The 26,833-nt window shown below is 43.9% G+C and overlaps 1 protein-coding gene across 1 annotated transcript in view; it reads left to right on the top strand.

The window, feature by feature from the left end:
* Positions 1–26,833, top strand: part of KIF5C (kinesin family member 5C) — a 155,394-nt gene that overhangs the window by 56,895 nt on the left and 71,666 nt on the right. Inside the window, exons 3-10 of the mRNA XM_020893429.2 lie at positions 2,881–2,954; positions 9,953–10,057; positions 14,782–14,830; positions 15,090–15,145; positions 15,819–15,906; positions 19,471–19,595; positions 22,219–22,323; positions 22,688–22,836. Of these exons, the coding sequence (XP_020749088.1) occupies positions 2,881–2,954; positions 9,953–10,057; positions 14,782–14,830; positions 15,090–15,145; positions 15,819–15,906; positions 19,471–19,595; positions 22,219–22,323; positions 22,688–22,836 (751 nt within the window). The remainder of the gene's footprint in view (positions 1–2,880; positions 2,955–9,952; positions 10,058–14,781; positions 14,831–15,089; positions 15,146–15,818; positions 15,907–19,470; positions 19,596–22,218; positions 22,324–22,687; positions 22,837–26,833) is intronic.

Below are 26,833 nucleotides of genomic sequence, written 5' to 3'. Positions count from 1 at the left end.
AGCCGCGGCAAGCACAGGCCTGTTCCCCTCATCTTTCTGTCCTTGCCGGGTGTCCTCCGTCTCCCCGCATCTCAGCGATGCAGCCTCACGTGCATTTTGGTGCTGTGCCCCCCTCTTCATCTGTCCTCTCCCCTCATAAGCAAATGTAGATGCAACAACAAGCACCCCCCCCCCAAACGCAGAGTTTGGAAGGAAATAGAGGATACCAGGTTAGAAAAGCTTCTTGTTTTCTTTTTAAATCACCTTCTGATTCAGAACCCAGTTGATAGAGGGTGACATCAGCCCTCTTCAACCTTGAACACCGAGATAGGTTCTCCAACAATGAATTAATTGTTACATGATTCTGAACACTTTAAAGGCTAAGTGGAGTTTGTCCTAATGGGGTTTTATGTGTTCTCCTTTTCTTTAAAAAAAAATAAAATAAAAATCAATTGCCCACAGTGTTGCCATAGCAGCAACAAAGAGTCAGGGATTCTCCAAGAGCCTCACGTGCCCTTAGCTCCCTACCCCTAAACAAGCGATGCTGTCCACGAGCGTTATGTGTTTGCATGTATGTGTCCCAGTCCTTGGCCTGAGGGAGTCTGGTGAGCAGTCTGACGCACTAGGATTTAGTGAGGGTGGATTAGATGGGTGGACTGGGGATGTCTATGGGGTAGAATTCCGAGGTCCTCATCCTGTTGCTTCCTGGCAGAGGAAGAAGCAAGTACTGGGTTTTCTGCTGTCAGCAGAGCTGGGCCCTGAGCTGAGGTTTCTTCCCGGGGGCAGCTGCCCAGGGCCACCTCTGTGTGCAGGTGGGCGTGCGGGGTGGCCAGCGGCGCTGACGAGGAGCAGAGGGACTGGACCTTGGCCTTGGCTCCCTTCCGCCTGTCCTAATGCCTGAGCTAATGGGTCGCAGGGTGCTTCCTCCACAGGAACTTAAAATAAGGAAGCCTTTTCAGGGTCGGGGGAGAGGTTTAATTTCTAATCAGTTAGGAGCTTAGGTGCTTTGATTGTGGCTGGCATTGAAATTGTCTGGAGGTGTTTGTGCCGTGAACATATAGAATTTTCAAATAACATCCAAGGATGGAGACCTCTTTATTTGAGTCTCTGAAAGCATGTCACATTTGTGGTTGTGTAGAAGCTCTGACTCCCACTCTGACTACTGTTTTTGACCGGAGAAACCTTTTCTCTGAGCAGGTTGGCATTTTCAAGAAGACTGAAACTTGAACCTCCAGCCTTTACATTGTAGTCTTCAAGCTTTTGCTTCCCTTGTTACCAGGGAAACCATTACCAGAAGTCAGATACGTGTGAACATTTTTTCTCTCTCAATATAGCTTGACGCAAACTCTTGAGAGCTGCTGTGATTTAAAAAAAAAAAAATCCTGCCATTTAATTTTTCTTTTTTTTTAGCTTCTCGAGGGAAAATCCCACTTTCTTTTCTGATCCCAGTTTACACTCCAAAGCCTCAGATCAGTAAAATGTGTATTAAAAAGATTGTTTTTAGGAGACTCAACAAAACAACAGAAACTAACCACCGTCATAAAACTGAGAGAGACCAAAAAAGCAAACAAACCAACCTAATCAGGGCCTGAAATAGACGGAGCTGATTACCTGGCTTGATTTTCTTCTTTGTACATGGCCTTGGAGAGGACACCCTCTTATAGGGCTCCTCTCCCCACCCCTCTGTGCTATTAGGAATGACAACTTCCTCCCTTCTTGTAAAGGTAGGGGGTCAGGGGATATTAATCATACATCATCCTCCTTGTCAGTGCCGTTTATGTGGGTGAAGCAGATATAGGGAAATGAGCACTAAATATATTTTAATCACCTCTGCCGCTTTGAAAGAGTTCGCGCAGATAATCGCCAGCTCATAGCAGCGTCTGTCTGACTGTCCACACGCCACCCCCGCCTCCCAGTCATCTCTGTGTGAGCCAGAAGCAGCCTACAGTGTGTGGGGTCAGCGCTGTCTGCTCCTCGTGGTGTTGTTTTAGTCACCAAGTCACGTCTGACTCTTTTGTGACCCCAGGGACTGTAGCCCGCCAGGCTCCTCTGTCCATGGGATTCTCCAGGCAAGAGTACTGGAGTGGGTTGTCATTTCCTCCTCCAGGGACTCTTCCTGACCCAGGGATCGAACCCACGTCTTCTGCATTGGCAGATGGGTTTTTTAGAGAGAGGCCACCGGGGAAGCCCCTGCTCCTTGTGTAGTTAAAAGAAATGCCCAATGCTCTTGGGCCAGGGCCATCTTCCTGCCACAGTCACTGGAAAAAAAGAGGCATTACATTTGAGTCAGGACCCGGGTGGTTTCCACGCTCATTGGATTGCCACCATGTGTCTCAGTATATGGAGTGGGGCCCCGTCCCTTCCAATAGGACAAGCTCTGTTCTGAATGGACTCCGGGCAGCTTCTCAAGAAACCTCCCCAAGGAACCTGCTGGGGCCAGGTTTAACCCAATCCAAAGCAGATCTTCAGGAGAGAAATTCTTAGAACAATTCTTAGAACAGTGCATCTCACTGCAGAGACTCAGGGCATGATAATTTTTTCCCCCCTCGATAGATCTCAAGACATAGAGAAGAAAATTCAAATACCTTTCTACTAAAAATAAAATATACTGCTCAATATCTGTTTTGATTTCAATATAACCGGGAGAAAGTGTGTCCGCCTCTCCCTTCATTAATATATTGCATAGGCATGTGAGTCCATTTATTTTTATTTTGTGGGGCTGTGGAGGCCCTCATTCCTGCTTTTATCTCACAATTCTACTTAAAATGCAAATGGAATTGAATACATCATTTGTGTGAAAAATGAGATGGGCCATTTGGAAAATGTAATTTTAAAACAGGCAACTGGCACTGGCATGCAATCAAAGTAATGAGTTACTTTTAATTTTTTTCTTGCCTGCAGATGTCCTTGAGGGTTACAATGGGACGATTTTTGCATATGGACAGACCTCATCAGGAAAAACACACACCATGGAGGTAAGGCTTCAGGGTACTGTTATGTCAGTCTCTGAGATGACTGAATGGAAGTGGTGCTTCCTGCAAAATATTAGGTGCATGTGGATTTTTGACTGAGCAATAGAGATGGTTAAGGGGATGTTATGTTTGTGTCACAATTTTTGTGTATCTTTGAGATGTTTTAAAAATAGTGGTGAGTAATAAAGTCTCAGGAGTTCAGTATTTTTTAAAAAATCATCTTTTGATAACTCTGTGAAAATATTAATAATAAATTCTATTTACAATAAGCTAACCAGTGGCGTGAGTATCCCTATGGGCTGTCATCCCAATCTTGCTGAGAAAGTCTGTTGTGAAAATCATTTACTCTCTAAAGAGTCTCTGGGGAGGCAAGTCTCTTCTGAATAAATAAAAATTTGTAGGTCAGAGGTTGAAAGAAGCTGGCTTTTGGACCAAATTCAGCCCACAGACATATTTCTGTATGACCTGCAGTGTTCTGTGGTTTTTTGGTTGTTATTTGTTTGCTTTTTTACAAATTGAAGGCAGTGTTTAAAATGGGAAAATTTCAAACAATTCTAATTTGAAAATTCTTAGATTCTTATACATTTTGGTTGAAAATTCTGATGATCTAGCAACTCTGGGTGCAGTTTCACCATCATATGAAGTGTAAGTTTCATTGGAACAAAGCTGTTCATTGTCTTGTTCACCTTTTTACTGACATTGCTGGTATGTGAGACCACGGCTGTCACATAGGAGGGCTTCGAAAGAATATTTGTGAAAATGGTACCCTCATGGTGTCCCCGGCTGACCCATGAGTGTTGGGCCAGCCCTTGTGGTCGCCTGGTCCCCTCCATGCACATCGTGATTGAATGTTTAGCATCCTTCCCCAGAAACATACACCCCTGGCCCCCCTGTGCCCTTGAGGGTTTGCCCCCAGCTGTAATCGTTGGCCCTGGATTTCTGTGGCTCCAGGCAATTTTCCAGACAGGGCATGCCTGCAGAAAAAAATTGGTCCCTTTTACCTCTTCTTTTCCTGCTTTTTGCCATGGACTTGACTCCTAAACAAGCTTTGGGGCTGGATAATTGTTCTAAAGACTGGGCCCACCTGACAGGTGAGGAGAGGTGAAGAGTGGTTATTATAAGCAACTACACAGAGGAAGTTTGGGGAATTCATCTTACGAGCAGCGGGGTAAGATGAATCCTTAATCCTTCAAGCTTAGCTTTTTCATTTACGGTCCCCTCTTGGGACTGTCACTGAGTTGGCTACTGCAGACTGGGTTTAGCTTATGAATCATTCCTATTGAAGAAGAGATTTCAAAGGCACGAGGCTAATATCCTCAGGGCTCTGGTGTTCTGCTCACACTGACTTCAAGTGTGGGGCATGACTCTGGGGGACCTCATTCCTGTTGTGTTGACTCATTTCCCCCCGTTTCGCTGAGACAAAGGGGTTCAGAGACTGCACGGATTAAAGGAAGCCCCAGGTTTATTTGCCACTTTTCCCAGGTGGAGCAGGACTGTTCTTGGTCACCTGAGCCTTTTGATCTCTCTTCCCCTGCATCTCACATCCTTGGAAATGGGGGTACAGGCATGGGTGTACTCCACGCTTCTGCTTTGGCCCTTCTCCTGCCTCTCTACTGGGCCCCAGACACTTTACCTGCTAGGCACTAGAAAAACTGCAGTGATCCATTGCCTGAGTTTCACCCACTCCAGTAGCCATGGGCAGAAAATCCTTCATAACACCTGAGAGAGAGAGAGAGAGAGAGAGAGAGAGAGATAGTAAGAGACAGCTTCTCATGAGGGAATCATTCCTTAGTTTTGTGGAAACTTGCCCAACCATATACAATACAAAAAAAATGCAATATTTAAACCCTCCCCCCCACCCCCAAATCTTACAAAATGCTTACACTAGTGACCTTTTATGCTTTGGGATTAATTCATCTTTGATAAATAAATACAATGTTTTTGCTAAATGTAAAAATTTTTAATTGTAAACCACCAAACAAGAGACCTGTCCCCAGGGTAGAATCTTTGTTTGTGTTGCGTGTGGGTGACCAAGGACAGGCGGATGTGAGGAGATGGCAAAGAGGTGTGCCAGCCCCAGCCCCTTCACTCTAAAATTGGAGACCTCGTATTAAATGAGAGCCTCTGCAGCTGTCTGTGACTCCCTGCGTAAGCCCCGCACACTGGGAGTGGTGCTGTGGGTCTGGAGGGACTCCTGGGACCTAAAAGGAACAGGATACTGTGCCGGCAGCTCTCACAGTTGCCTGAATTCCCTTGCCTTTCCTTCCTTGTCAGTTTCAAAAGGTTGCTGGGAATGAGCTGCTTTCCTTTACTGTGACTCTAGAGGATCACATGCTTATGTCTGCAGGAGGAAGGAATGGGGTGGATGGGGGTCCTACCCGAGTGCCTTCCCACCCTCTACATACTCTGCATCTGGCTCATTCTGAAGGGGGATGATAGTTGGAGAAAAGGTAGGAAATATTTTAGAGGAAAACAGAGGAAAGGGGAAGCTCCACGCTGAAGTCTAGACACTGTAGGAGACCAGGAAACCCAGGGCCCTGAGATACAATTAAAAAAAAAAAAAACCAACAAAACCCTGCAGGGCTCTCACCTTTTACAAAGAGGATTTTATATATTCAGCATTACACATTGCGATCTTTTAAAAGCTCTGGGAAGGGACTGTTAATTCCGTGAATGGACAGAGCTGTCACATTTAAAAGCTGTTTTTCATTTTAATTCCCCACCCCAACCCCAGTTTGGGGTCTGGCATCCAGCGGTGATTCCATTACCTTCTATTGAGGGGAGCAAACAGATAAGCCCACATAAAATTGGAAAGATTAGCTTCTGCGGATGGTGCATTTCAGGCGGATTTTCAGCACAAATGGGAAACACTTGGCAGTGGGTGCTAAGCCGAGGGGACCCTCGGTGTGCTGGGCCCTGGCTGGGCTCTGCTGGGCAGTGCGCAGGGGCTGGTTGGAAGAGGGGCCCTGGGGTGCTGGCTGCACGGAGAAGGGTGGGCTGGACCTTGGTTCGGAGCGGGAGGCCGGGAAGGGCTTCTCTCGCCCGTGCCCTGCTTTTTGGCCCGCGTCTGCACACTGACTCAGATGGATGCAGACACGCCGTGTGTTTCCTTCTGCCCAGAGGGACACCTGGAGGCCCTGGGAGGCGCGGGCTGTCCTGCGAGGAGCTGCCAAGCGGTTTTTCACGAGCCTGTCTGCGTGCCTTGGTGCTTGTGCGCTGACGGGCCCCGCTCTCCCATCTTAAGTGTTTCAGGAAACTCTGTCCTGCTTGGGAGGCTGAGGAGGCCACTGGGGCTGGAACAAAGGGAGTCTTGTTCCATGGCCAATGGCCTGGGTCTGGTTTCTGCCTTCACATGTGCTCCAAGAAGGCCACCTTCAGAGGTGGGGAAATTATACAGGATTTGAGGAAGATTATACAGGATGCAAGTATTAAAATGTCTCTTTTGCTTTCTGGGAGAAACAAGATGATGGAGTGGTAATGTCCACTCAAGTTCATCCCTGATCCTCCAGCCAACTAAACTTGTCACTGTTCCGCAAACAGCAGTGTGCTCTCTCGGTCCCTCCCCCGTTCTGTTTCTCCCATTTCCTTGCCTCTGCCCACAGTTGCACGTCCGTCCTTAATCATACTCATCCCTCAAGATCTGGTGTCTTTCAAGGAAGCCATCCTGTGTCACCCCAGCTGCAAGGGATGTTTCTGTTCTCTGAGTTTCTACAGCTGATTGCCTCTTTATCACCTTTTTTTGCCTGAGGTGGCTGTTTTTTGTTTGTGTACATATAGCTTCCATTTGCAACATAGAAGCAGTGAAGACCTTTGTGGAACACCTCTCTGTCTCCTACACACACCACACAAATCCATCATCACTGCACCACATATACACCACTCACGCCTATACCACACACACCTCCACACCACACACACCTCCACACCACACACATCTATCATCACTGCACCACACGTACACCACACACACTTCCACCACACACTCTTCCATACCACACACACCACATATACTCCACATAGCTCCACACCCCACACATACCCCACACACCTCCACACCACACACAGACCCCACACACCTCCACATCACACACAAACACAACCTATCTCCACACCATACACACCACACACATTTATTCTCACCACACCACACATACCTCCACATCACACACATATCCCACACACCACACACACACACACATATCCCACACACCACACACATTCATCCTCACCATACCTCACGTCGATAGCCTTCCCCACACATCCTCGTGCCTCTCTCACCCACTCGCTGTGTACACCACACACAACACAAATACACATACTACACAAACACACATCATACCTCACACACAACACATATACTACACACCGTGTACATTGATACCACACACACACACACACACACCCCTCCACATGCAGATTATTTTGGCATCCTCAGTTTACGGAGCATAAAGGCCCTCAGCACTCTTGGACTTATGAGCTAGAAGAAGCCCTTAAACCTTTGGTAACTTTGGGTATCACTGCATCACTATGGGAATGGGGGGTATTACTGGGCCTTCTCCAAACAAAGATGTGCTCCTTCTTGTATGATTTTTGCGTTGAGTCTTCAGGGAAACAAAATAGGGAGTGTCCAGACTCATCCTGATTCTGCCTTGGTTCACACCCCGACGAAGGCAAAAAAGGGATGTCAAAACTTGTATGCACCCAGAATTAATTGGAAGATCAGTCTGTTGAAAGCAAAGGCATCTAGGGAAATAGATTTGAGTCAGTTATAAATGATTTTTGGATTATCAATCATTCTCCTTTGGCTGTGGGCCACTGAGGAGAAGCTGAAGTGTTGTGATGGATTATTCAAGAGCTCCAGGTGGGGGGTGGTGGGGGAGGATGCTCTTTGGACTTTCTGAGTCAGATTGACCCATTGGTGTCACATTCGATAGAACAGAGATCTGTGTTTTCAATGTGGGTACCATTTCTGCCAGCAGAGTCCACAGTCCAAAGCGGGTGGTGTCCAGTATTCTGATTTGTTACATGTTTATGATGGCCAATGAGAAGTGAAGGCCCAGTAGTTTGGCTTTGTTTTCATTAGATATATCTGGGGTAGTAACATGTTTTCAGACTCTTCAGGTCAAATAAACACTAACAACTGCTTAATGAGAACATTATTATGAGCTGAATAATAACATTTATTGTTACTCAGCCCATTATATATACTTTTCAATTTAGATTCTATAGTAGTTCCATGCAGTAGATATTGTACTGAGTCTCATAAGCCCTGGAAAAAAATACTTACTGGCCATTCTGCCTTTAGGGAGTATACAGTTAAACTTAAAAAAAAAAAAAAAACAAGAGAAATACATCAAATGATTTAGGATTCTTGGCAGATGAGGCATTCCAGGAGAGTACCTGTTTTCCTGGTAAGAGAGCTTTGCCAGAGGCCAGAAGTGTCTGAATTCAGCTTTTCCCTTGCTTTGGACAGAGTGGACGGTCAGGAATCATTTCCCTGCCTGAAGGACAGTTCATAATGGAAAGTGTTTTGTGGCCTGTAGTTAGTGCCAGGGTTTGTGTGACTTCTTGCTTTTCGTAACTCAAATATTGGCTTGAGAAACAGATCACCAGCCCAGGTTGGGCTGCATGAGACAAGTGCTCGGGCCTGGTGCACTGGGAAGACCCAGAGGGATCGGGTCGAGAGGGAGGTGGGAGGGGGGACCGGGATGGGGAATACATGTAAATCCATGGCTAATTAATTTCAGTGTATGACAAAAACTACTGTAATGATGTAAAGTAATTAGCCTCCAACTAATAAAAATAAATGGAAATTAAAAAAAAAAGAAAAAGAAAAAGAGGACTTGATTGAGGAAAACAAAGCAGATCTTTGAGGTATTGGGCAGATTTGGAACAAAGGTATGTGAGTCAAATTCATAAAAGCTGTTGGGCATTCCTGGAAAACCAGAGAGAAAATTGGCTGTTCTGCCAGCTCCATGTCTTCCTAGAGTTTAGAACTTTTGAAAGGCAGAGTGAGCTGGGTATGCAGTTACTGACAGTTGCTTTGACATGCAAACCCTGTGTTTGTGAGCTGATAGGTTATTTAACGTGGAACTTAAGTGTTCCTTTGGGTGTGGTGTAGAGAAGGCTCTCTGGAAGTTGTATGCTGAGGTCCTTTGTAAGTCTGCTGCTTTAAACACTTAATAGAACTTCTCTTGAAGAATTAGTTTCAGGTACTATGCTGTATCTTTTGGAAAGTCTTTGAAGCAGCAAATTCTGGATTTTGAAAATGGATTTAGTGATAATTGAGATAACAGAAACATTCATCTATCCATCCATATATTAGGTAAAATGAAGACAAGTGGGAAAGAGGGGGAGAAAAGTTTGTAAGCAGATTTACATGTTAGAAACAGCCAAAATATTTGAAACAATAAAAGCTGGGAAGTATAGATTTTAAAAGAAATTGATAAAATGGATTTTCTTGATTGTTTTTTAAAGTGCTACTGCAGGTATTTGCAGAATCAGGTTCTTAGAAATGTTTAAGCAGTGATAATGTGAATGAAACTATGTCTATCAGGTCTTGATGTGATTTCATTAAGGCAGATTAACTTGGATTTGTAGATTCTGGTCTCTGTGCTAACATTCCAAACCAAAGCCCACATTTAGTATGTTTCAGTCACACAAATAACCTCCTTCCTTCTCCGGCTTTCTCTCTCCCTTCTACCCACAAGCTTACCTGCATACACACTGATCTGCTGCCCCCAGTGGCAGCAGGAAGGGATATTGTGGGTCTTCAGAGCCTGACAAAATGTGCTGTCCCACGTGGGCTTGAGTTACCCTGCTAACTGTTGGTCTGTTGGCTTGTGGGGTGGATCTCCAGGGGAGCAGGCAGTGTCTGTGTTCTGTTTAAGTGTCTCCCTGTTCCTGTTCAAGAAGCCCAGGTATGGTCCTTTCTCTCTCTCACACGGTGCTCAGGTACCCAGCACCCTTTAGATATCTATGTTGTGTTTTTCACTCACTAGGGGAAGCTACACGACCCTCAGCTCATGGGCATCATTCCAAGGATTGCGCACGACATCTTTGACCATATCTATTCCATGGATGAGAACCTGGAGTTCCACATCAAGGTAAGTGCAATTGATTGAGTCCCAAGAAAAGAAACTGAGCCCCAAATTGTGTTTCTTTGCTTTCCTCTTTATACATGCGCATAGAAGATGATTTTATTGATTTTAAGTGACATTCCTGTGGTTAGCAGAGCCGTATTTATTATTTAATGGCTTAGGCCAATACTGAGGAAGTATCGAGATAAAGGAAAAGCCCTTTTTAGGATGGAATCATCGTGATTGTGGCCTGAGTTCTCCCCTTTACCCTGTGGATTTCTATAGATATGACTGGCGTGTGTCCGTAATTGGGCATGGACAGCATTTCCCAAAGTGTGTCTGGGAACCCAGTCCCTCATATCATTACTCAGTGGGCTGCCGTGGAAAAGACTTATGTGGCCAGTTTAGCTGGGAAAATGCTCTTGTTGAACAATTTAAATTTACCTCATGCTTAAAGTATGCCATTGTGTAATGCACTTGTACAAAGTGGACATGTGGTATATTACATTTCCCAGCTTCTTTGACTGTGGACCTAGTTTTCCCTCCTTGGAGGGCAACAGACTAGCATTTGGAGGAGCACGTTCTGAGAAGTGCTAAGAAAGGGAATTCTTTTCCTTCTTGTTTTTGTTTTTCATACCTATGTTCTGGCTTAAATTTGAACTGAAAAAGGGAGATTTCTACTCTCTTAACTATAGCTGTTAATTCTTAACATTTGGTATGAGGGGTATATTCATTGGAACTCCTTTGTTTGCAAGTGACTAAAAATCACTTATTTAAGCAAATAGAGGAAGTTGTTGTAGATAAAGCATCTGACAGCGGGTGTGGGGGAGGGAAGTTGTGGAGAAGTAAGAAATCCAGGCTCTGCTTTTCCTTAAGAAAATTGTGATATGGTTCACATACCATAAATGTAACCTTTTTACAGTGTACAATTTAATGATTCTTAGTTTCCAAATTGTACAACCACGATCATTGTTTATTATGCCAGTGAATACTAAGCAGATTTATTAAGTAAGTGTATAGTCAGTTATATGGAAAGTCTTACAGCACATTTTAAATGAAAGGGGAATATATGATTTCCATAAAGAATATTAGTAACATCACCTCTGAAAGGCGAAACTACAGATGATTAGTTAAATCAAAGTTTTGTACATGTTTATCCTAGAAGGTAGCAAGAAAACTAGGCACTAAGAAGGCAAAATGCAAAATTAAACATGAATTTTGAAGAGTACATTCTACAAGACTTACTGTAGTCTTTTACCAGCAAAAACAGATTCTGACACCTACTTTCCTTTCTACTTTTGGTAGTCCTATTATTCAAAAATCTTTTGTGAAAAACTCACCAGTAATAAAGTACAAACTTCAATTGGAAACATCAGATTAGCTCTGTATAATGCTTTCAGGATCACTGGTTAATTCCAGAACATTATCATTACCTCCAAAAGAAACTCCATCCCTGTTAGGGTCCCTGTCCCTGCCCTCTTGCTCTATTTCTTCCCCTTGTTCCAGACCATCTTCCTCTTGTGTGTGTGTGTGGGAAAGAGGGTGACATCACAGCTTCTGCTCCACATCCCCTTATTTCCAGTCCCTCATTCCCCTGGGAGGGAGCCCATTGGCCCAGCCTTGGTCTGATGAGCTGTGTCCAGGATGCACATGGCTGGTGGGGTCCTTGCCACAGTGACTGTCACAGAGACAGGGTTGACAAGGGGATGGGGAGGAGAAGGGGGCATTTCTAAGATGACTTGGACTTGAGTAGATCAACCGAGAGGCTGATGATCCTTGAAAACTGGGACCCAACTGCCTCAGTTCGGTTCAGTTCAGTTCAGTTGCTCAGTTGTGTCTGACTCTGCAACCCCATGGACTGCAGCACGCCAGGCCTCCCTGTCCATCACCAACTCCTGGAGTTTACTCAAACTCATGTCCATTGAGTCAGTGATGCCATCCCACCATCTCCCAGGCCCATCATTTTAGAATAAGTAAACTGAAGTTCAAAGATATAGAGCCCAATGGCCCAAGTGACGTCAAGTCCTCAGCACAGTCCTGATCTGACCAACCCCACATGTAGTACCTGTTCCATTATATTAAATTTCTACCTTCACTTATTTCTGTGGTGTGTGCACGCTAAGTCGCTTCCATCGTGTCCAACTCTTTGAAACCCTATGAACTGTAGCCCACCAGGCTCCTCTGTCCATGGGATTCTCCAGGTGAGGATACTGGAGTGGGTTGCCCTGCCCTTCCCCAGGGGATCTTTCCCACCCAGGAATCAAACCTGCGTCTCTTATATCTCTTGCATTGGCAGGCAGGTTCTTTACCATTTGAGCCACCTGGGAAGCCCATTTCTGTGGTACCTTCCCCAGATTATATAAAAACAAGGCAACAACTATTTGCCCATTTATAAAGTACATCTGGCAGATCTTTTTCCTTATAGCTCCCTTTGTTGGCTGACGCCAGCTTCTCCTCCTTGCCAGAGTTCTTTATATCTGAGGATGCAGAAGCTTGTTGCTTTGATGGGATCAAGATTTAGGAGCTTAGTGCATCTTTAAGGCTGTTTGCATTTAAATACCTTGAACCACTGCAGGGTTCTTATGGGATAATCCTGGAGTAAGATGTTAAACCAATTATTGCCCTCAAAATAGGGTCTCACATTAGAATCTTATTAAGATAAAAATAGCCCCAGCATGAAGGGAGGGAGGAAAGGGGGAATGAGCTCATGTCCAGGGCAGAATTTTACAGTCTAGGGTCCTGTCCTGCGTCTGTAGTTATGTTCTCTTATTTCACAGATGATAATTGTTAAGTAGGCAAGTTTGCTATTGATTACTCCGTATTTTGAACTGAGTAGTGACAGGCTTAATAAAGAAAAAGAGGCTTGATTAAGACAATATTGAAAATCTGCTCCTTAAAGTGAGCCTCACAGAGGTTTTAAACATTATTTCTGAACATGCTTTTAAATGCTTATTTATTTTTCTTCCATCTGCTCTTACAAAGTATTTGAGGTGACAGAAATAACAAAATTCACCGCCCTCCCAAGAAACCACTATCTGCTATGGTAAAAAGAAATATAAATCAGAATCCTCTGTAATTCTCTGTATACTTATATTAAATATGGACAAGTTTCTAAGTGCCAGATTTGCTAATATCTACTTCACAAGTGGTCTTCAAGTGTCATTAATTTTCTCTGTAACCTGTGGAAATACAGACACATGCTTAAGCTCTCAGAGTTAACAGAAAAGTCTTAATGAAAACCAGACAATTCTAAAATACAGAGTGGGTTGGAGCCGAGGTTGAGTGGGCTGCAGAAAGACTGGATTAGAGATGTCTAAGGTTTAGAGACCAAGCAGACCCTAGAATTGTGGACTCAGGGAGAGGTTTCTGGAGCAGTGGGTAAGGTAGGTGTGTCTGCGACAGAGCCAGTAACAGGGCCGTTTGACTGGCATTCAAGCAGGCAGAGGTTATTAGGGAGAGGATGCTCAGCTATAGATTCCAGGGTTTGAAGCCAGGACCCCAGATCTCAGAGAAAAGAGGAGTCAGGAGGTTCCAGGCTGAGACAGACGAAAGATAATGAACCAGGACTGAGCTGGGTTGGGACTAGTGCTGGGCTAGGGAGTCTTCACTTCGCCTGGTCCAGAGCCAAGACTGGTGGTGCAGGGGTGAGGTTTCACCTGTAGAGTTGCATCCCAACTTTACAACTATTTTTTCAGCTTTTTAGAAAACATCTTTTTGATTCAATCCTCTGTTTAGATTTCTGGGGAGGAGGAATTGGGGGGGAACCATGAACTTGAGGGAAGGAAAAGTTGATCTGGTTGGCAGAAGGCAAGTGTAGGTAGAGTACAGAATCCTAGAGGGAATTTTTTATATCAATGGCTTCATATGACAGATGGGAGCATTGAAGTCTAGGTTCTTGATTACTGGTAAATTAAATCTCCAAGATCACATATCTAGTTAGAATTGTTCCCAGATGTCAGCCTTGGGTAAGGGTCACCTGGGGAGTTTAGAAGTGGATTCCAAAATCCTATTCTTGGAGATTCTGATTGAGGAGGATTGCAGTAGGGTTCAGGGCAATTTAAACAAATGCTAAGTGAGATGCTGGCATAGGCAGTGCTGGGACTGAGGTTTGAGAATAATTCATTGGAAGGCTTCCTTTCCCTCTCACAGATTAATTCTCTTTTATTAAGTTACATTTTGTTCAAGTCCTTCTTGGACTCCCCAAAGCTGGCTACTGTTACCGGTTCCGTAGTTCTAAGCAGCTGCCCTTATCCCCGCCTCTCCGCCTTCTTCATCTGAATGTTTGGAGCACGCCCCCTCGCTGGTCTGATGAGGCTGTCAGTCTCATGCCCAAGGTGAGGCCTACTGGCTTTTTGACAGTTACTTGCAGAGGACATGTTCTGCTCTAGCTGTTATCGTGCCTAGAAGCTTACTTGGTGCTCATCTAAGGTGAAAGGTAGAGTCTTCCGTAAGAGTAGTGCAGGATGTGAATAGCATCTGGTTGGGAGCATAGGGACCTCTGATGTGGGGGTGGGGTGGGGCCTGGGCCGCTGAGCAGGGCCTCTTAGAGCAAGCTGACAAGTAGGAAGCAGGAGGCCAGTGAGAGGTGGGGGGTTGGCCGGAGCTCTCCCCTCTAGACTCTGAATCTTCATTTTGTAGCCTTCTTCTTACTCTTCATAGCATGACAAAAAAAGCTTTTGAAAGTTCTAATAATGATGTTATTGAAATACAGCGTGGCATTTCTGCTTCAAAATCTATTTGTTTTTAATCAGGTTTCCTATTTTGAGATCTACCTGGACAAAATCAGGGACTTACTTGACGGTGAGTAACCTGAATTCTTGTCCTTTGTTCTGTAACTAAAGTGCAGGGAGATTGAAATGTTTTATATCCCTTCTGCTTCAGGAATTTATAGAGACGTTCTGTTGCCTTCAGGCTGTCTGCTTATTCTCAGTCAAAGCTTTAACTTGAGTTATTGCAGATTAGATCTGCCTATCTTCTATAACAGTTTCTATTTTTCCTCCAATACAGGGTCTTTAACTTTTCTTTTCTTCTTTGCATGTCATCATTATCGTCTCTGTAGTATCCAAGACAAACTTGGCTGTTCATGAAGATAAAAATAGAGTCCCGTACGTAAAGGTATGAGGAAATCTTGACTGATGATGCAATTGATTTCCCTCCAATCACTGTCATAATTATTACCTAAGATGCCCAGAGCATTACCTAAAAAGTACATATCCATATTTAATTGTCTCTTATATTTAATATTCATCTAGTTAAAAAATTGACATTTAATTTCTTCAGTTGTATCTATGTAAGTGTATCCCAGCTGTCAGATCACAGGAGGTAAGAACTAGAAAACTGAACAGACATTATTCACATTTAAAGAGGCTTTGGGATTGAGTACAGTTGTTCATACTTGGCACTTGGAAGAAGCCTATCGTAGCATTATGTCTACAGTTTTAGTATCTAATTAAAGTTGGTGGCTAGATTGAACAGCAAAACAAGATTTCATCCATTTCTTTCTCCAACATTGGTTTTCTTCTTTATTTTCTGTCTCCCCTGCTATTAAGTGTGACTATGTACTTAAAATCTGGCATTTCTTTTATGGTTTACTTCTGGGATTCCCAGTGTTTCTCAAACTTCTTTTGAATGTAGAATTCAAGCCCTTGGCAAGGAGTAAGAGTTTTTGGGTCGACACTGTATCCTTTCTCAGCATCTGCAGTTCTAGAAGTGGGAAAATGTTTACCTGTTTTAAAGTCTTGTTGCTTTTCGGTTTTTCAGTGACAGACTTGCTCTGGCTGTCTTGCAGGGGTGCACCGAGCGGTTTGTGTCAAGCCCGGAGGAGGTCATGGATGTGATAGACGAAGGCAAAGCAAACCGCCACGTGGCTGTAACAAGTAAGCCTGGTGTGGTGTTCCCTCCCCTCTAACCTAGGAAACACATATCTGCCTACCAGCAAGGTCGGCTGCGGGTAACGAGATCCAAATGGGATAATGCCCAAGAAGGCATTTATACAGCAGTGACTGGCACTCAGACGCAGGGGTGTGTGCAGTACCAGCAGGCTTGGGCAGGTCCTGGTATAGAAACAGCGCCTCCTGCCGTCCAGGGCCTGTTGGAGATGTTGGGTGACATTGGGCCTGGGTACCAGCCTGAGCCTGAACACTGGGGTAAGCAACCAACCAGCCAACTAAAGGTGGAAGAAAGTAAGCTCCTAAGTTCATTTATTTTAACTCTATTATTGTTGAAAAAATTCAAACTGACAGATTCTATATGCTAGTCGTACACATCAAAAGAAACTATGTTAGATTTACATCCTCTGTAAACAAGGAAAAGAAAGACGCAGGAACTCAGAAAGGGGGGCCGGGTGCCTTATTGTAAACTCTTTGCTGCCTTGTCCATAACAGACAGTCGGGTCAGCTGGTTGACCTTGTGGTGCCTTCCTCAGGGAAACAGGTCGTGTGGAGTTAGAGCTGCAGAGGTTCCGTGAGACGATGTCTGTCTTATTCAGAGGGGCAAGGACAAGTGAAAGTGACTTCTTGTGAAGATCTCCTGGAAGAAAGAATTTCTAGCTTTGAAGAGAGAAACTTATCTGGGCAGGGCATGTAGATATGTCTTAACACAGTCTTGATGTCTGCAAGGTGCTGACCTTCAGAGGGTCAGCTTGCTTTGTTTGATCTGAATGAGTAGACCATCCAGGACAATTGACACTACAGACAGGCAGATTTTCACCTACTACAAGAAAAACCCTTGTCCTTAGAGCTGCTTCGCATAAAGCCTGCTACCTGGAGAGGTAGCGAGTCCTCTGCATGGTGTAGAAGAAATTCAAGCACTGCTTGCTTGTTGACTGGTTCTATGATTTTTTGATCCAGAACTGTAATTCTCAACTGTTTCTCTACTGCAATGCATGTATCAGATGATATTCATATATGTGGCAAGTTCCCTATGTGAGCCTAGACTTGTATACAAGTGTCCAGTTTAGTGGCATTAAGTACATTCACAATATTTGCAACCATCACCATTTCCTGTTTCCAGAATTTTTAATTATCCCAAAGTGAAACTCCATACCCATTGAATAATAATGGCCTGTACCATACTCCCTTCTCCCAATTCCTGTTAACCATTGTCCTTCTTCCTGTCTCAATGAATCTGAGAACTCTAGGTACTTCATATAAGTGGAATGATACAAGTCCTTTTGTGACATGCTTGTTTCAGTTAGCACAGTGTCCTCAAGATTCATTCATGTTGGCATGTATCAGAGTTCTCTTCCTTTTTATCAGGCAGAGTAATGTTCCATTGTATGTATACACCACATTTTGTTTATCCATTCATCCATAGATAGACATTGTATTGCTTCTACCTTTTGGCTGTTGTAAATAGTGTTGCTGTGAACATGGGTGTTTAAACATCTGTTCAAGTTCCAGCTTTTAGTTTTGTTTTTTGGGTATATACACCCAGAAGTAGAATTGCTGGATCACATGATAATTCTACTTTTAATTTTTTAAGGAACAGCTATATTGTTTTCCATTGCAAGTGTACCATTTTGCATTCCCACCAACAGTGTGCAAGAATTTCAGTTTCTCACATCCTTGGTGACACTTCTTATTCTGTTTTCTTTTTAATAGTCATCTATTGTGTAATGTAAAATGGTATCTACTGAGATTTTTGGTTTGCATTCCCTGAATGATTAGTGATGCTGAGCATCTTTTCATATGCTTCTTGGCCATTATGCATCTTCTTTGGAGAAACGCTCTTCAAGTCCTTTTCCCTGTTTGTAAAAATTAGGTTGTTTGGCTTTTGTTGTTGTTATTTGTAGGAATTCAGCTCCTTATCAAGTATGATTTCAGATATTTTCTGTCATTCTGTGGGTTGCCTTTTCACTCTTTTGACAGTGTCCTTTCATACACAGTGTTCTAGATTTGATGAAGTTACATTATTTTTTGTTGCTGTTGTGGTTTGTGTTTTGGTGTCATATCCAAATCATTGCCCAATCCAGTGTCATGAACCTTTTCCCCTATGCTTTCTTCTAAGGTTTTATAGTTTTAACTTTTACATTCAGATTTTTTACCCTTTTTGAGTTAACTTTTATATATGACCTAAGGAAAGAGTCCAACTTCATTCTTGCATGTGGATATCCAGTTTTCAATTTGGTGAAGAGACTGTCCTTTCCTTGTTGAATGGTCTTGACACGCTTGTCAAAAATTACTTGACCATGTTATGTGAGGTTTTACTTCTAGGCTTTCTGTTCTGTCTTATTGGTTTATATGTCTGCCTTTATGACAATACCACACTGTTTTGATTACCATAGCTTTGTAGTAAGTTTGAAATCATTGTGAGACCTTCAAGTTTGTTCTTTTTAAGGATTGTTTTGGCTATCCAGGGTCCCTTGACATTCCATATGAATTTTAGAATGGACTCATTTCTATAAACAATATCATTGGGATTTTGATAGAGATTGTATTAAATCTGTTGGTAGTATGGACATCTTAACAATATTAAGTCTTAATCCAAGAACAAGGTTAGCTTTCCATTTACTTGTGTATTCTTTAATTTCTTTTGGCAACATTTCATAGTTCTCATTATTTGCCTTTCATTTTCTTGGTTAAATTTATTCCTAAGTATCTTATTCTTTTTTCTTATTTTAAATGGAATTGTTGATTTCCTTTTTGGATTGTTTATTATCATAATATATAATGCAACTGATTTTTATATATTGCTTTTATATCCTGCAACTTTGCCAAATTCATTAGTTCTAACATTTTTCTGGAAACTTTTAGGGCTTTTCCCCCCACATAATCTGGCTAGATGGTTTTGAGTACTGATTACCAATGTGGGTTGAATAAGACAGTCACTGGGGTCCTTGTCTGCCTGGTGAACAAAGACCAAGATCCAAGAAGATTTTGATTTTTGTTACTTGTTTCTGATAAAGCCTATTTCATCTCTGAGACTTTCCATGTTCCTAGCATGGGTTATAAAAGAAATGTATGTCTTAATCCTTCTTTAATAAAGTCATAATTCTTCCTTAAGAAAGGTTGTGATATCACTGGTAAGTCAAGGCCTGCACCCATGAAGAAGATGGAATACATCAGGTACTAATCATGGTGATAAAGGCTAAGGGACTTAAAGCAAGGCCGAGGAGGAAGCCTTGAGCTCTTCAAGGAGAGAGTCAGGCTGGACTGGAATGTTGGAGGATGGGGACTTCAGGCAGAGCTTGAGAGTCTGTTGTCTGAAGCCACTGACTTCAATTTTTAGATTAATTTCTCTGCCACCTGAAGGTATTTTAAATCTTTCATTTCTAGAATGAGCATTGTTTTTCAGAAGAAGTGGTCTCAGATAATTTTTAAAAATTGAATGGACTTAAAAAAAATGGAGTTATTAGGCATGATTTGTTGTGTTTTTGATTGAGAGGCTTACTACTAAATTTATGTATTCTCTGTAGAGCAGTAAACTCTTTTCCTTTTCAGACATGAATGAACACAGCTCTAGAAGTCACAGTATCTTCCTGATTAATATTAAGCAAGAAAATGTAGAGACTGAAAAAAAACTCAGTGGGAAGCTTTATCTAGTTGATTTGGCTGGGAGTGAAAAGGTAATTGGTTCTTTATTTGTATTATCCACAGTTTCCCCCTGCAATTTGCTTCAGTGTGCAGTGGTATAATTTTTATGTCTTTCTAGTCCCTGGTTTTAAAGAGCTTTTAAAGTTTCTGATGTTGTGCCAAGATATTAAATTTAACCTTCATTTCCCTGCTCTTTCTTTTCTGGTCCTGAAGTTCCCTATTCACGTCACAGGAGGTGCTTTGAATGCAAACCCTGATTTATGCCTAATAGACTCTGATGATGACACGAGGCGAGTGTTTGGTGTGTTTGGTGTGAACTTAGCCTGGTGAAGGCAGCTATTCAAAGGCGGGAGGGACGTGAACTTCTGAGGGCCGGAAAAATCTCCGTGTTGTAACAGATTCGAATAGGCCAGAAAGGGGCTTTGCCTTTGGAATGTGGCAGGCTTGCCTCTGCAGGTTTGTTTGCTGATAAAAGATCTGGAACATGGGGCTCTCCCTGCCTTCCTGGCTTCTCTCTCCAGCAGGTGTGAACTGCCCCAGTCCTGCATGGGCAGCCTCACTCCCTTCAGGCTACGGGGCCTGGAGCTGGTGTTTAGCCACAAGCCCTGACTGTTCTGTGATTTTGTCAGGAGTTTCTTTCGGCATCTGGACCCTGTCAGTTCTCTTCCAGGCACACTCGGCCACACTCCAGATCCAATAGGTTTCCCAGCACCTGCCCCCTGCCCTCCCATCTCACCTCCCCAGCACCACGGGAAGCTCCTGTGGCCACACCCGAGCTGGGGGCACTGCCCGCCTTGGGTGACATCATAGAGCAGGTCTCTGCACACAATACCCTGTGGCCTACCTCATCGCTGATGTCATGCAGACTGTGTCCCCATCAGGGCCAGTCCTGAAGCTCAGTCAGTCTCCTGAACTGTGTCATTAATCCCTACTTGCTGCTCCCACCACTGAGTTGCTGAACACCAAATTATGGCCACTGTCATCCGTGTAAGTAATGGCTACTTGGGTTGTTCTCCTGTCCCCATTTGTACGGCCTGGAGCAGAAGATCGTCTGGATAGCCCTAACTGGGACTTGAAAATCATTCTGGCCCAGCTTGAAACTGTAATTAAGTAGATGCCCACCAGCCCAGGAGTAGAGAGTAGCATTGCTGTCCTCTAGACCGGCCATTAGCAGCCAGCATCTCCTTTGCTGCCCCACCTGTCGTGTGGGTCCAGACAAAGCTCTTAGGGATCCCTTGCCTCATCCCGAGCTTGCCCCATTTCCCTTTAGAGGACAGAGATAAGTACACAGGGCCTAAATGCAGCAGGAAAGTGCTTCATGCAGGCAGCTGAGAGTGGAGGCCTGTACAGCATTGGCCGTTATTGCTTATGATATTTATGAGGTGTTTTAAAGTTGTGGACCTGCACGTTCTTTCCTCTGCTCATATCTGTGTTCCTTGCCCTAGATGTATCCGCATGAATGTGTCAGAGTGATCTAGTGGAACAGAGCTCTGGGGCTTAGTCCCACCTCCCCGAAATGTGTTCTTCTCTTGGTTCAGCAGTTTGACATGCCCGGAGCTCAAATTTTTCTTGTCTGTGAAAGGAAGGTGATTGTACTTGTCTTGCATATTTCATGCAGCGGAGATGCTCAAATGTGAAAGCACCTTAAACACCAAGAATAGACTGTTACTATTTGTGAGCCGGCAGCTCTGTGATTTCTCCAGCTGTAAGCAGGGGACCCACACACAATTTCTGGAGAAATATTTGAATTTTTCTTTGAAAAAAAACCCACCCCTTCCCCCCAGACATGCATTCATTTCTGTCATTGGGAGTTCCTCCTTTATATGTAATTGAAATCCATCTTTGCACAGTTTAAAATCTTTTCCCTACTTTTCTTTCTTCAGAGAGCAGTCGCTCCGCCTGTGTCTTTGGTCCAGTCAGCAGAGCTATGAATCATGTTGAGTTCCCTTTTTTCCCCTAGCATCAGTGAACTGCTTTGTACCCAGAGCAAATGCTATACGTACAAAATTGCCAGTAATAACAGAGCCGAGGAGGAATGGTACGTGGTTCCTCTAACTATGGGGAAAAAAGACAGATTCAGTATGTAATATACATCTTTTTTTACTTTTCATGCCTTGTCAAGTATTTTTCCCTTTGTATGATTACTCCCTTTTTTTCTTACAATGGGAATGAATAGGGGAGGAACAGAGAGTCTGGATAACCATCCCCACCACCTCTTGACCTTTGCTTGAAGTTGGAGCTTGTAATGTCCGTTCACTGTGGCCAGGACATCGTTTTCTTTTCGCGCATCCCCAGTGTGGGGATGGTTCAGTCTCGCAAGACCCCAGCCTTTCTGTAGTGATGGCGCTTTTGGAGCCTGGCATCCCCAGACGGACGTCCCCTGGGAAGTATCTGCAGCTCTACACGCGAGGCGTCCCAGCCATTCCTCTAAAACCTAATCGAGAGGAAAATGACAACAGAAGAGAACCAATCCCCTGCCTCAGGCACCAGGGAAAGTTTCATCGCAGTGATTCTTACTTACTTGTATTTTCCCCAGCACTCCAGGAGGGTTCCCCTCGGTTCCCTCCAGCATGCATGCCCTCCTGTGAGTTGGAGTTTTCTCCTCTGCGCCTGTGCTGTCCTGTGCAGCTCACAGCTTTCTCTTCTCTCTGGTAGGTCAGCAAAACTGGTGCCGAGGGAGCTGTTCTTGATGAAGCTAAAAATATCAATAAGTCTTTGTCTGCTCTTGGAAACGTGATCTCTGCTTTGGCAGAAGGGACGGTAAGTGATTGTGTCCCCATCTATTAAATGATATCATGAGACGTTGCCTCTTGGGTCCGTGTACTCTCTTTGCCACACACCCTGGTGATTCATATGTTTTTGTTTGGAAAGGGACAGGGGAATCCTGGCTATGGACACCCTGCTTGCAGGGAAATCCAGCCCATTAAAATGTGTGAATGGTGATGCTAATTTCATATGACCCAGGTCCCACAATGGGCATCCTAAACTTTGGCAAGATGCAAAGACCAGGCCACAGATTTTTATTTCACATGTTTCTAAGCCCAGTTCCCATACTAACTTGCTGGCCTCTGTCTTTCTCTTTGAATCGGCTGTAGCAGACAGTATTTTTTCTTTTCCTAAATAGAAAACACACGTGCCATACCGGGACAGCAAGATGACTCGGATTCTTCAGGACTCTCTGGGTGGGAACTGTAGAACCACCATCGTCATTTGCTGTTCTCCCTCAGTCTTCAATGAAGCTGAGACCAAGTCAACGCTCATGTTTGGACAAAGGTGGGCATGACCTTTGTAACCTGTGCTGTGAGCTGGGTCTTAGGTGTTAGGGGTGAGTGGTGAGGCGCTTGGGCCAGAGAGGACACAGAGGGAGGGGGCTAGCAGCCTGTTAGTAATTTGCATCTAGCAGGTGACCTGTAAACCTTGAGGCATCATGTATTGAGGCTGAAAGAAAAATTATGTTTTAAAATAATAGGTATGAATATGTCTATCAAAGGTATGATGTTAAAAAAAAAATCCAAGCTTATTGTAGATGTGATTGTTGGTAATTCAGTGGAATTTTGGTTTTATTTTCATGGAATTAATTCTAACTCGCAGGTTCTTCATGGAAATTAAGTCTGACTCTCAGGTTCATGGAATGAAACCTTAATTCTCAGGTTCAAGCATATTCAACTCAAGACTGGTAACTACCAGTTACAAGTGGTAGTACTACGACTACCAGTAACTACTTCAATATTCGGAATCCATTGCAAATTTTCTGATAGACTAAATATTAGACTGAGTATTAAAGAGCAGGGAGAAGAAGTCCTGATGCTCACCCTGGAAGTAGGAAATACAGCTGTATGCTGAGGAAAGGGGAGGATGGCCTCACCTTCTCTTCTTCAGAAGTGTCTGAAGGACACTGCCTAGATGTCTGGGGAGTGTTACTAGGTAGGCAGCAGGGACAGCCAGTAACCCTCCACCAGCATTCCCCGGTATGAGTTAGTTCATCCGTTCCTTTTTTCCTTTGGCTGTGCTGCGTCTTCACTGCCGTGTCTGGGCTTCTCTGGTTGTGTGAGCAGGCTCAGCTGCCCTGTGGCATGTGAGATCTTAGTTCCCCACCAGGGGTCGAACCTGTGTCCCCTGCGTTGGAGGGAGGTTTCTTAACCACTGGACCACCAGGGAAGTCCCATCCCTTCCTTTCTTGACCTTCAGTCATGGTCTGTCAGTCAGTGGTGGTGAGCCCCATCCTCCCTGCATGGCCGCCTGAAGAGCTAGTCCCTAGAGTGCTTGCGTGCTGTGGATGGGGCGATGCTGAGCATCTTCTGGGCTCAGTGGGCTGAGCCCAGTGCTGAGGTTGGGAGATGCAGACTTACTGACATCATCCCCTTCGTGCAACTGTGTTATCTTTGGACAAGTTAGCAGTTCTCTTCAGGCTCTGCCTTATGCCCGGAGCACTCCCTTCTCCCAGGAGTGTGTGGTTATGCCTGAGAAGTAGTTTAAGATGCCTAGAGAAAAGACAGATGGTGGTGGGCATTCTGGATCGGAGATTGTTATGGCTTGTTGAAACCACATTAAACCCCAGGCATTTCCTGAACCCTCACAGAACATAGAATTAACCAGTCATGGCACCTGTGGGATGTCTAAATAAATAATAATCACACTGAACTGTCGTAGAACTAATGTATCTTTTAATTTGGATTTGGGTCCTTTATTTCCTCTGAAATCACTTTCTTAATTAGCCAAATGCTTAGGTCAGTGGGTTGCAGAAGGATAACACCTTCTTTTCTTAAGGGTCACGGGATACCTATAAAGCAGTATCAGCTTGTGAGAAGCATAGAATACTGTGGTGATCATCCTGCCTTCCCCATCTCTCTTGGTTTCTTTTAAAAAAGTTTTTGGCCACATCATGCAGCATGTGGGATATTCGTTCCCCAACCGGGGTTGAACCTGTGCTACCTGCACTGGAAGCATGGAGTCCTAACCACTGGACCACCAGGGAAGTCCCTCTCCTGGTTTCTTAAATTTAAGCTTTGACAGCTTCCTCTGAAGACATTTTGGAGGAAACCAACACTGGGTGTGTTTATAAAAGGAACATCTCTTTTAAAAAAATATTCCCACCCATAAAGCAAAGATACTTTACACCTTTGCAACCCAGAGTCTTCCTGGGATGCAGGCTCTGTCTCAAGGCTGCTGTTGTTGGTGGGCATGCCGCAACTGTCTAGAGGAAGAGTTTTAGGTATGAGTGAAAATGATGATTTACTTTCTTCTAATCTCAGTGAGGCCATCATAGCATCATCATTATCACTAGCACTTTTCTAAGGAACTAGCATGTGGCAGACATGTCAGAATCCTCATATAAATTCTGTCAGGTAGGTGTTTCTCCCCTTTGTACAGAGGATGGGATTGAGACCTAGGCGCCAAGCCATTAGGTCCTGCCCCTGAGGCCACAAAGCTGGTAAATTGTGGGATGTTACTGGACTGAGACTGTATCACCTGACCCGCAGCCTCTTCCATGCAGGCTGCTTGATCAGGAATCTGGGTGAGCATAGGCCTCTGGGGCCGGTTACTCCTGCTTTGAAGCTCAGCTCTGCTCCTGACTCATTTTTTTCTCCCTTTTCCTTCTCTTGGAACCTCAGCCTCTTTGCCTGTAGGAAAAAAATATAATAATGTAATAACACCTACTTATGAAAATTATTGGGAGGATTAGATGAGTGGCTTCAGTTTTTACTCAGCACAAGGGCTGGCATGGAATATGGTGTCCCGTAATTGCAAGTTCCTTCTTTCCTCCATCTTTGGACAGGCTTGGGAAAGTCACAGTCATGCGTGGGGCTGGACCAAACGTGATATAAGGTACAGGATACAGCTGTAATATAAGGATCAGGACTGAATGAAGCAGTAGAATTAGATTTCTGCAATGAATGATGAAAGAAATCTGATAATCTGATAATTAAATGCTGATAATTTGGGATGCCAGGAAATAAATAGTAGGTCAATTACATTTTCAAATGAAATAGGTTGGTTTGTAATCTTTTGTCAGAGTCATTTGAATACTGGGCTCCATGAGGATAAGAATTAGTTTATTACCAGCATCAGTGAGTGGCACCAACAAGCACCTAGGACAACTGGGACACAGTAGGTGGTCAGTAGACAAATGTCATCAAACGAATGAGCAGATGAAGCTAATGCTTATTATGTAGGAATCCCAGAACATTAGGGCAGTTGCTGTACTATGACACCATTATGTCCAAAAATTGGTTGAGGTTTAGATCTGATTTGTTTTCCTGCTTGTAATTAGAAATGTGTTATGTTTTGTTCCCTTTCCTCCGTCTTCAAGTCAGTTAATGGATTCTTCAAGGACATCTAACTTCTCTACGGGGCCAATACTTGCTTTATTGTTAAATACACACATTGAACCCAGTCACACAGCAGACATGAGTCTGAACCTCAGATTGGACATGGTACTGACAGCTAATGAGATTAAGCACTTTGAACTCAAAAAAGACTGCTGCGCACCTCCCAAACTCAGTGTAATGAGTGTTCATTATATTCTTGTTGCAGGCCACACCTAAGGGCAGCACGGAGTTCCCTAGTTATCGCCACATGGTTCTTTCAAGAACACGAAGAAAGTCCATGTTTGTTGTTAAGCCATACTGTATTGACGGTCTGAATAAAGCAGTAGTAGGTCCTTTGAAGCAGTGGAAACATGACAGAGAGTACAGATGCCTGAGGGCAGCCTTCCAAGTCAGCACTCTGCAGGATTCTAGATGAAGTCCTAGAATTTAAAGGAACAGATTTCACTGTGTCTGTTTCTTGGTTTCTGTGATGATGGCTCTTCTTTTGGGTCCGGCCTGTTACTTTTTGTCCCCTGAATGCCCAGCATTGTGCTAGGAAAGTGGTAGAGCCATTTCCTGAGTTGTCATAGAGCTTTCAATCTGGTTGAGGAGGCAATACTTGAATTTCCAGGCGATGGAGAGTCAAAGAGCTGTCCCCTGTCAGGAAGCTGAACACTTGCAGCTTTAAGGGTTGGGGACTCAAATTAGAGCAGTTTCATTGATTCTTCTTTTTCATCTGGCTTCTAGCATTTCATTTTCTAGTCTTTAATTACTCTTCCAAAGTACTTTATAGCACCATTCGAAAAGGATATTTTTAAGTTTTAGAAGTATAAACTCAAATCCCCCAATTATCTTGGAAGCCTGTTCAGTGTACCTTGATTTGGGGCAACAATGAGGAAAAGGGGAGGCCCCTGGGGGCAGACCAGTTTAGAAACAGCCTGAATCAGCACATCATTGACACC

Source organism: Odocoileus virginianus, chromosome 13 (genome assembly GCF_023699985.2).
Source record: "Odocoileus virginianus isolate 20LAN1187 ecotype Illinois chromosome 13, Ovbor_1.2, whole genome shotgun sequence".
In the NCBI taxonomy this organism is placed as follows: Eukaryota; Metazoa; Chordata; class Mammalia; order Artiodactyla; family Cervidae; genus Odocoileus; species Odocoileus virginianus.
Note: the sequence above shows the minus strand (reverse complement) of the source record. Positions and strands in the feature narration are given on the sequence as shown.